Source organism: Glycine soja, chromosome 13 (genome assembly GCF_004193775.1).
Source record: "Glycine soja cultivar W05 chromosome 13, ASM419377v2, whole genome shotgun sequence".
Classification (NCBI taxonomy): domain Eukaryota; kingdom Viridiplantae; phylum Streptophyta; class Magnoliopsida; order Fabales; family Fabaceae; genus Glycine; species Glycine soja.
The window spans coordinates 21,140,796-21,151,991 of record NC_041014.1 but is presented as its reverse complement, the minus strand read 5'-3'; the positions used below and the strand labels follow the sequence as shown (position 1 = coordinate 21,151,991).

At 32.3% G+C, this 11,196-nt stretch overlaps 1 protein-coding gene across 3 annotated transcripts; it reads right to left on the bottom strand.

The window, feature by feature from the left end:
- Window positions 1-3,723: 3,723 nt before the first annotated feature.
- Window positions 3,724-10,534, bottom strand: LOC114381008 (replication protein A 32 kDa subunit B-like). Of its 3 annotated transcripts, none has more exons than XM_028340170.1 (11): window positions 10,376-10,534; window positions 9,822-9,938; window positions 9,547-9,657; window positions 9,371-9,468; window positions 9,215-9,256; window positions 8,481-8,558; window positions 8,217-8,295; window positions 8,016-8,099; window positions 7,853-7,935; window positions 4,231-4,299; window positions 3,724-4,157 (listed from the first exon to the last, which is right to left on the bottom strand). In XM_028340170.1, exons 2-11 carry the CDS (start codon window positions 9,927-9,929, stop codon window positions 4,076-4,078), a joined length of 834 nt encoding a protein of 277 aa, XP_028195971.1. In that variant the 5' UTR covers window positions 9,930-9,938; window positions 10,376-10,534; the 3' UTR covers window positions 3,724-4,075. The 3 variants fall into 3 exon arrangements, with proteins under 3 accessions (XP_028195971.1, XP_028195970.1, XP_028195972.1); XM_028340169.1 differs by having other exon boundaries at window positions 9,822-9,933; XM_028340171.1 differs by lacking the exon at window positions 10,376-10,534 and adding an exon at window positions 10,138-10,329.
- Window positions 10,535-11,196: the final 662 nt, after the last annotated feature.

Sequence of the window (11,196 nt, the reverse complement as noted above, 5' to 3'; positions counted from 1 at the left end):
CGCTTATACAGCTCACCACGAGGCTGAAGAACCAAACAAAACAATGCATCCAGCCAGCTGCTTCCTCCTTGATATCCTTTAAAACTTTATCAGCTCTAGAGAGGATCTGACCTGCATCAAAAGGGGCATTATTCCATAATTTATCAGGCAGATCGAATTTCCACATTTTCACCAAACCAAAGCTTCATTAGTCATTAGGTAGCATCTGATATTTCATATTAAAAATCTAATAGAATCTATCTGACTAACAAAAATTAACTCAAAAAGGGGATGGTTGTCTTAAATTTTATAAAAATATTAATGTCAGATCTTTTAATTAGCACCTATCCGTGGTTGCTTAGGTTTGTATGTTTAGAAATTAAAGGAAAAAGAAAAATAAAAATAAAAATTTTATTTTTTTTACAAATCACAATTATCTTATACTGAAAATAATACTGTTCAAGTTAAATAAAATCATATTAGACATAAAACTCTGACCAGTTAAATTAGAATAATCCCATGCCAATTAATATATTTTGAATAATAAACATTAATTTGCTGTTGTTTGATAAAAAATGTATTTGTATTGAATGATTTTTACATCATTTTGATATAATGATGCACAAGCTGGTAGAATCAGAAGCTGAACAAATACCGTGAATTTGTTTTTCTAAACAAATTTCCGTCTCTCATTTTTTTAAACAGAAGAGAAAAAAAATTACATAGATCACAATCATCTCACCACATTTTTTTCTGTTTCTTTTTTATTTTCAGCAAAACATAAAACCTAGCTTAATCATCTATGAATGGTAAATAATTTAGTAACTTATTTATCTTACAATTTCCATTTTGTACCTTTATTGTAAGTTCCAAAAAAGTTAAGAGAAAACCCTCCTCATAAGGGACCTTGTACTGTGTCAAAATCTTAACACAGTCGGGAATGACAATTTTTTATTTTATTTTTATCTTATTTACAACTCAAGATTTTCATAATAAATTACTTATAATTTTTTATGAAAAATAAATTACTTATAATGAAGTTAACTAAATTGTAAAATAAATTATCTTCATCAAATTACTTACAATGATTGATTCTGGCAAACTTCATCAATATTGCCAGAATTTTGAATCTTAGAGTAATAATGAGTTATGAGCAAGAGAATTTGAAATCAAAGTTTAATCCAAAATATTAAGGTTGAAGTTTATAGTTGTTCTCCTTATTGTTCAACTTTTTCATTTTTATCTAACATGGGATTTCACCAAACCTCATACTTGTAACCTAGCACTACCCGCGTGATACTTCAAATTGTCCGGTTGGATTGAAAAAGATATTTGTAGAGAGAGATAAGTGTTTTGCTTTATCTTTTTGTCTCTATTGTACCAATTAGGAGTTTGTTTTGATTTGACTGTTTGTAACAAGTTTTAATGCACTTGTTAGAAGTTCTCTTGTATCTTCATTGATTATAATAGAGTTATTTCTTTGGTTTGGACGACCCATGATTTTTATCTTTGGATAAAAGGATTTCCCATGTTAAACAAATTGTGTATCTATTTTTCCTTAATTTCTATTTTGCACTTTATATTTTATTAGTACTCTTCACATGTTCTTACAAGTTGGCGAGAATTTGTTATTATGTTTGTCTATTTCTCCATCATAAATGTCACTTGGACAAGCCAAGGGGTGGAGCGAGTAATGAAAATTGAAGTTAAGATAGTGTTGTTGATATTTGTCACATTAGTGTATAAGATGATATGGATTGATCGCAATTATAAAATAAGTGAAGCAGGAGTAGGCAAGAAATACGGTGACTCGCTCCCGAAAGGACACTTTGACCCCGGAGCATGGGGACACTTGTCTCAATTTTGATAACAAAAAAATGTCTTATAATAGTGACTCAACTACAGCACCAATCACCAATCCAGATTGCAAGCCAAGCAAAGCTCACATTCACATTGCACATGTGAGCAAAAAGACAAAAGAGATGGTGAGAAACATTGGAGTAGAGATTAGGTGGTGAAATACAATTGTATTTGCTAAAAATGTGGGCAGCAGACAGGCAAGTCCTCAAAACACGGATATAAGAGTTAAAAATGCTTTTACATTAAGCAATCAGAATGAAGAAAGGAAAAAAAAAAAAAGACTAAAAAAACAAACACAAAAAGGTTACATAGTGCTGAAGTTACTTGTGTAAGGATAAAGAAAGAGTAAAGGGTGTTTTACATTGGCAGAGAGTTCGGCGGGAGTGGGAGTGTGTTCGCATTTGAGGCTTGATTATTATTCCTTTCAAATCTGTAGTAAAAAGAAAAAAAAAAGGACGAGTTCAAAACTTAAACTAATAATTGTGGACTTAAAATAAAACACCCACTAACATACAGATTTTGTAACATAAAGTAAGAAATGGGGGCAGCTGGCTACTAAAAGCCAATTTCTTTAATTCAAGGCCGAATACTTTGCCAAAACAGTCAAACTTTGTTGTAGAAAGCCATTGCAGAGTGTAGTTTGGGGTCAGAGAAACGAATCATTCCTCACGTTCGCTGCTATATCTTAATTTGTATTTTATTACTATTATTATTACTTCATCATCATCTTCTCTTCCTCTTCTTTGTATTCTAGTCTCCAAATTCTATTTGATTTTAGTTGTGTTCCTTAAATTATTCTTCTTACATTCTCGATTTGAAGAAAGGTCCTCTGACTGATCCTACATAATTTGAGGCATAAATGTGGGTCCAACTAAGGATTCATAATACGTGTGGTTGAATGTGATTATATTTCAAGAGGGTTGTTAGTTAGCTCCCCCATTTTTTTTAACCAACAAAACATTTTCTTTTGGCGTTTTTTCTAATTTTACACATATACTCGGATTCAGCATGAGTATTATCCGTATTTAGACAATACTAAAAAAACTAAAAGCAATAATTAAGGAGGTAGAGTAGTGAAAACGGTGCATCCACATGAGGCTCAAACATACAAGATGATATTGCACGTGGCTTCTTGAGAGATCTACCGTCTATGAAAAAAATGATCCACCATCACAGCACGTGACTTGACAACAAGAGCTCTGTCTCCACGTGCCATTTCAGGCACAATATGAAGAGGACGGTGGAATTTGTGCTGGAGTGAAACACACGTGATGCTAGTGCCATTTTCATCTGCCACTTCCACTTTCTAATTTATATATCCTTCTATAATAATGATTTACATTCACAACTTCTGCAGTTTCTAACTTTCTTCGGATTCTCAGCTTAATATTCTACTTTATTACTTTTCTCCTCGATAATGTCTTTGAACATCACAGATACCACTCCCCCAGGACAAGTGTCCTGTGCCTTTTGTGTTTACTCTTCTTTTATACACTTCAAAAGTATATTTTTATGAAATGAGTTGAAATAGTTACGTCTCCCGGGTATGACCTTAAGTAATAACTATCTATGTTTTCATACCAATGTGAATGTTTCAAGGCTTAGCTAAAAGGCTAAACACATCCTATACTGAAAACCATAGTTGTGTCAAGAAGGGCCCAATACTCGGCCCATATACGGATCTTAACAAAACATTCTTAAGTATCATTTTGCAATGAAGCCCATTAACTACTCACCCTAAACTCTAATGAACTATTTGGTTTAAAAGAGGAAAGGAAAAAAAGAGATTTTAATGGAGGAGTGGAAAGGAACAAAATTTAACTAAGAGATAGAGATTTTTCTCTCCTACATTTTACTCCAGCTAAAATTTAAAACAAACAATAGTAGTTTAAGAAAATTCCTCTCATTCCTTTTTGTCTATTTCCCTCCACCAAACATTATGTAAAGCATCCTTGCTCATTACAAATTACAGATACGTACCACTACTGACTATAGTATCGACAACCCATTGAAACTGGTTCATCAATAAGACAAAAACGCTTCGCACAACAGATACATTCCATATGATGTTATATATATTTTGTTACATATTACCGGTTCATAATATTAACATATAGTAGAAAAACAAGTCGATCAAAATCTAGTAGAACTGTTGTTTTGCTTGTGTAACAGCACTAGAATGCATACGCAGAGTTAGCATACTCTAACAAAATCGTTGTCCTTATCCAACAAGGTATCAACCATTGATGATTGACTTATAGTGATCACCTATGGTTTCATAAATGGCACCTTCATCAATAAGATTTTTAACAGCCAGCCTGCAAGAGTTGGAATTCAATCAGAGTCAACAAAATTTGGATAGTATGTTATAAAGAGAGAGAAGAGAGAGACATGAGCTTATCCAAAGAAATTCCAAGATGTTGTGCAATATGATCACGATGGACCCCCTCATTCCTTGAGCTGAAACATCAATTTCATAATGTTAAGTTATGAAACACATGCATCTAAAAAAACAAATAAGTACAAACTTTATTATAATTAAACTCGTGTAATGGTTTTTTACAACTCCCTCTCCAATGATAATCTGTGGTCTTCGTTCTTCCTTTCTTTTTATAAGACTAGAATTCATGCAATTTACTCTTCATCACTAGTGCTTTCAATGACATTTTTTGTATTTAATCTAAGCCACCTTATCGATTTTCTATGATATCTTATCTGATGCCACAACAATATCTCCTCATTCTGTCATACACAATCATTTTGTATGTCCTTTTTAACGCGGTCAACAATCTCTATTAACATTTTCATTTTGCTACTTCCACCTTTTTCTCTCGTTGACCCTTTTAAGCCCAACATCTACTACCGTAAAGTATAAACTGAGAAAATTAGATTATTTCAATAATTGATTGTATGTATAATCAATTATTGTTATAATCGAACATTGTCAAGAATCAATTTTTGATTAGTAAGTTTGCTGAAAAGTGGTTTGAAGATAATTAATTTTGTTGGACACAAGAAAAAATAAGTCTTTTTACATAGTAAAAGAATATAAAAACAGCTGAAAGGAAAAAAAAAACTGTTAGGAAATAATCGTAAGCAACAAATTTCCAGCTTCATAAAGATAACTTATTTTTAGAAGGAAAAAAAAAAAGCTTTTTCTAAATTTAGGCAGGGATCCCCAAACATCCAACTTTTTGATAAAAGGGAGGGAAAAAACAGCTGGAATTGGAAAACAAAAGCTTTCGACTTTGAATTAGGTAGGGACATTACAATCACAAATAACCCTCTATCTAATTTCAAAAACAGAGGAAATTAACATAGAACATCCGACATTATTGGATTTTTATTTTTTGTCATAACATGAGAAAGCATATATAAGGATACATCATCCGGCCCCAGTTGAAACTCATTGAAACCAACAAAAAACATGCCACGAAACCTGCTCATTCACATAGGCTCAAGATGGCAGTTTACCAACTTGTGCCGTGTATAATCACTAGAAAGTAGAAACAGACCGTTCTTTAACATGCATTTTCAATCAGTAGGGCCCCGTTCGGGGTGGTTTTTCGTTTTTAGTTTTGAAATTTTTAAAAATCAAAACCAGATTTTGTTGAGTTTTCAATTTCAATTTATTTTGGTTTAGTTTTTTCAAAACGGTTGCAAATTAAAAATAGATAAAATAAGTCAAATATTCTATCTTATCTTGCTCCATTATGAAATCATGCAATATAAAAAAATAGACACAAAAATAATTAAAAATAAAAATTAATTAAACCTGATAAAAAAAAGAATTAGAAATAATGTTAAGGATTTAAGGAAAAAATATCAGAAATTTAGTAGATACTTCAATATATAAGCATATACACAATAAAAAGAAATATCAAAAAAAGATTGCTTCATGTGATTTCATAAGGATTAAAAATAAGGTTAAAGGATTGAAAAAAGACAGAATTAGAATTAATGATTTCAAAAGGCAAACACTATTTTTATTTGTTCCTATCATGCATGTGGCTTTCAACCAACAAAAAACTCAAGTGGATAGCATGTAGAGCACATAGGAGTACATAATATTTGTTCGTATCATGCATTGTACACAAAGATTAACAAGCATACATTCAACTTTGAACTCAAAGACAACTTGAGGACGTATGCAAGGACTTTCAAGCAATTTTTCAGCACAAAAGCTAAACAATATGCGGACCATCTCAATTGGCATAGCACTACTCTAAGCCAAAAAGTGCTAGGGGCTGTCACAAATGTCACCCCAAGAAGAAAAAACATCAAACTGAACTGAATTTTAACATACTTTTTCCTATCAAACCCGAAACAGCCAGTATCCCAAAGACCAACAAATGCTAACTATGTTGCACCTTACTTCTAAACTAGAAACATATCTTTTAACATAAACTATGAAGACATATCTTGCAACGTGTATATTGCAACCTCTGTAACCCATAGAAAAATAGGCACCAAATTGCATAGGTAAATTCCAATTTTCCTACATTAAATCACACACCACAAAGACATATAATAAAATAGATAGGATATTCCCCTGTGCATTAGCTCATACCCAGACCCTCAAAGCAACCCCCATTCCGAGAAAAAGAAAAAACTGAAAATTTCCCTGTATTATCCTAATTGGCTTTCTCAAAATTTTACAGACACACCTTTGGCCAAAAGGGAACACGGTGGGCTAATTGAGAATTAATTATTTTAGTTTATAGTAATATAAGTGCTGTTTTATTAAGGAAAAGGGGCCACCTGGAATGCATTCGAGAATTACCATGGTAGCGTCAAAATTGAAAAGAAAAAGGTGTCGTTTTATTTGTCACGAAATTAAACGGGAGTTAAAATCACAACCACCGACCAAGATTTAAAGCTCTGATTGAAAGCATGAAAATAAAAATGAAAAGGGAAATAGGAAAACAAGGTAAACAGAGAATAGAGATGGTAAAGCCAAACGAAAATAGGACAAGCACTGAAAATACAATTCATAAAAAAAAAAAAAAAACATACCAGAAACACCAAATAATTTCAGCCACAAGCAGAACAGAGATGGTGAAGCCACAGGCACAGGTTCCACCCACAAGCAGGTGAGAAGATGGTAGGAGAGTGAGGGTACAAGATAGAGATGACAGTGATGGGAGAAGTGTGAGGGGTTAGGGTAAAACTAAAAACAATAATCACAAAACCAACTCAGCTCCATTTTATCCGAACACGTCTTGTTTTTGAAATTACATTTCAAAACCAAAAACGGAAAACTCAAAACCACCCCGAACAGGGCCTAGATTAGTAATAAAAAAATAGGCTAAATTATTATTTTGATCCTTCTATTATTTTAATTTGATCAACTTGGTACTTCCATTATTAAAATGTTCAATATAGTCCCCTAATTACCAAAATATATGCAGCATGGTCCTTTTCATTTGTTCTCATTGACGACATTAACCTGATCTAGTGAAAAAATGGACGCATCACAGCCAAGCTAAGGTTGATAGTGAAAACAGATGGAAAGGACCACATTGCATATATTTTGACAATTAGAGGACCACATTGAACATTTTAGTGTTTGGATTTCCATTTGAAATCCAAAAAACATCCACACATTCTCAGGCACAAAATGAAGAAGGAACTCTTGTGTGTCATCTAGAGAATGCCTGTTTCAGTTGATATCAACTGTTTACCAAACACACGGTCACACATAGAGACCCAAGCTGAACAAATTAAAAACTAAAAGAATCAAGAGTATTTTAGCTTTTAAAAAATCTGTGTACAACCATACTCCATATAATTGAACTACTAGAAAATTCTTTATTCCACTTCTACAGCAAACAATGCAAAAGTTTTGCAATATTCAAGAAAGGTATTTGTGGACAGGCATCCATATAATAAAATAACATGGATAAACCAATATTCAAAAAAAAAAAAAAACAAAGGCACCAAGAATGCAGTTAGTTACATGTTCAACAAGAGCCAAATAGGCAACATTAAATAAAATAACTTAAAAAAATACCTGTTTGCGGGATGATGCAAAAAATCTAAGACCATGGCTTCAACAGTAACACCCTTCTGACCATTGACATGCTGATCAGAGAACTGCAAATAACAAGTAGCAAACCAATGAGAACATTAAATAAAAACGAAACAAAACAGAAAAGCATGGTTCACTTTCTTACCTGATTTGTTGGCGGAACAACTTGAGCTTGATAACCTATTGTGGGAGGAATTGGTGAGGAATGCTGCTGATTAGGGACACTAGTCTGAAGATGTTACCACATGAAGCATTAGAGTATGGTACAGACTTATTAAAATTTATAACCATATATGTGCATCATATCACATCAAATAATTCAAACACAGTTTACAGTTTTTAATACCCTTAATTTGGAATTGTAGAGATGCACATATATGCAGTCGGTGAAATGACTAGCAATCTCATTAAAGTCAGTCACAGGCCTGAAAATGAAACAACAGGGTGAGGTAAAATATTGAACTGTATGAAAAAAAAAATAGGTTTGCCCCACCATTCACTAATCACTGGGACAAGAAGATAACTGGCCTTGGTAATAGTTGTGACAATTTAAAACATTGAACAGCTAAAATAATAATAAAAACAAAAGGAAAAGGTATTTATATCATACCTAAATGAGAAAACATTTAAGGTCCTTTTACCCTGAAAATGTTTCAATTGTCCATGGAGCCTCGCATACATTCCTTCCCTAATAATGAAACTAGAATATTAGTACATAGTATATGAAATAAATTGTCTGAAAAAAAGAAGAAAATACAGATGTGGCAACAAACAACAACACTACAAAACATGAGCAAAATGATAAGTTGGGTGTGTATCTGCTTATTTTCCTGCAGAAAAATAAATAAAATGATCATATATATGTATGTATCTTTTTATTTTATGAGAAAAAAATTATTTCAACAGTAACATGCATTTCAAAACAATTCATTTCCTTTCTGAATTAATCAAATAAAAACATATAGTATTTAGAAGAAGAATCGGTTGAAAAAACAGGGAAAGGGATTAAAACCTTTATTAGTCAAGTAAATATAGTATTAAGGTTCTGTCTGAATAAACTTTTCAATAAACACCTATAAGAGAATAAAATAAGAAAGTAAAATGAATTTAGCTTCTTTTATAAGTTAAAATTAACTTGTGTGTGCATTAAAATTTGTTTTTGGAAAAGTTAAATAAAAGAACTTCAATACATTAACTTATGCATGAGCTAATTTTAACTTAAGCAAGAAGCTTAGTTCATTTTACCTTCTTAATTTCTTTTCCTATGAGTATTTATTGAGAAAATTATTCAAACTAGCCTAAATAAAAAATGGAAATCTATGCAGGAAATGCAATATAGCATACAAGATAGCCTCTGCTTCATTTGTATCAACAGCTTCATGAAGCCTGCACGTAAACAAGAAGTCATCAGACATAACTGCCAACAGCACATGGTATAAAACAAAAAATTAAAACAAAATAATAATGCAGAAAAGATAAGAGAAATTTAACAACAATTACCATTTATTACACTCAATCCTTCCCGTACCATCATCAAGCACAAAAGTAACATCAGTAATTCGTCCAGCTTTGTTGGACACCCTTCCTACAAGAGTGACCTGGACTCAAATTGTTAGGACAAGAGAACCCACAAAACCCTACCCAAATTTAAAAACCAAGATGCAAGGAGAACACACATTGGTAACGTCCACACCGTCAATGATCAAATTGATTTTATCATCACTTGACTGAGACGCATCGTATATCTGCTTCACCGTCAGAGGAAGCAAGGACTGAGCGTCACGATTCTACAAAACAAAAAAAAAATTAAATAGAACTTAAAACCACACACACTGGTTCCATCTTATTTTCTCAAAACACTTGCAATTGAAAGACGAGCAAAACAATGGGGGTTAATTAGTGTTGAATGTTGTTGTGATTATTATGAAAAGGAAAAAGAGGGAGAAGGGACCTTGGAGGGAACGAATGAAGAGTCAGGGCCCTGGGTGGTCTGAGAAGGCATGAATCCACCACCGGAGAAGGCTGCATTGCCGTCAAACTGGCTTGCACTCGAATACATGTTTCTTCACTTGCAGAATCAAAATGCATACACAAATTTTTAATTTCACAATTTGGTGCGCTTACTGTAATTGAAACATAGATATACAAACAAAACCCTTTCTTATTGTAATTTCCCAATCTTTAAGAGTACGTCATTAAATTTTAGTTTTGCAGCCAAGTTAATTGTGAGATTTGCGTATTCAGGAATCAAATATACTCAATGATACCTATATATGTGCCCAAATACAAGATACACTTTTTTCCTAATTTTCTTCTAATCCTCTGATCTCCGGAGCAAATCACTTTGAAGGGCAAATACTCAATCACACAATCACCCAACAAATCAATACACCAAGCAGTCCAACACAGAACTAACAATTCAGTGCATAAACAGAAAAGGATATAACACAAACACAAAAGAATCAAACCCTAAGAACCAAACCCTAGGAAGGAGTATAGACAAACCAGAGAGAAAAGATCGAGATTGCGAAAACGAGAAACAAACAAACGTGAGCGCGAGAGCGCCAGCAGAATTTTCAAATGAACCGTGCTGAAAGGTGCGTTTCATGTGCTAAAAAAATAGTGAGTCACATTACAAGAATTTTACAAGAATTTTTGTTTTGGATCTTATTTGATTTGTATATGTATTTAAAAAAAAAGACTTTTTAATACATCACAACTCATTCCAATTATTCTTTTATTTTTTTTTATTATGGTTGGGACCGAATCAAAGTGATGCAGTCCAATCCGCAAGTAAAAGAATGGGTTGAAAAACCCTGTCGAGCGCGGGGCATGGCGGGGTAGGGTCAATGTCTCAAAAGAAAAAAAACATAATAAGAAAAAAAAAAATGACGATGAAAACATTTAAATAAATTAATAATGAAAATAAATAAAAAATAATGATTAAGAAAAAAAAAACTATAATTCATAGTGCTCTCACTTGCGACCAAGGTACCCATCAACAAAATGAAGTGAAACAAACCAACAGAAACAAGAAAGAATAATGAAAAATAAAAGGAAAAGAAAAAAGTGTAAGATAATGAAAAATAAGAAAATATGACTAATATTATATTTTTTCTTTTGTAAGATATTGGATAAAAAGTTGTAAAAGTTTAATGAATTATAAATTTTTTTGTATTTGTTCGGTCTATTATTTTTTATTATCCTTTAGTCATTTTTTAAATCAAACATTCATCAAATATTTTTATGTTATTCAATCTCTTGTTTTTTATCAAATCAAATACACCCTACTAACACAAGTTAGTGCATTGCTTGATTAATAAACA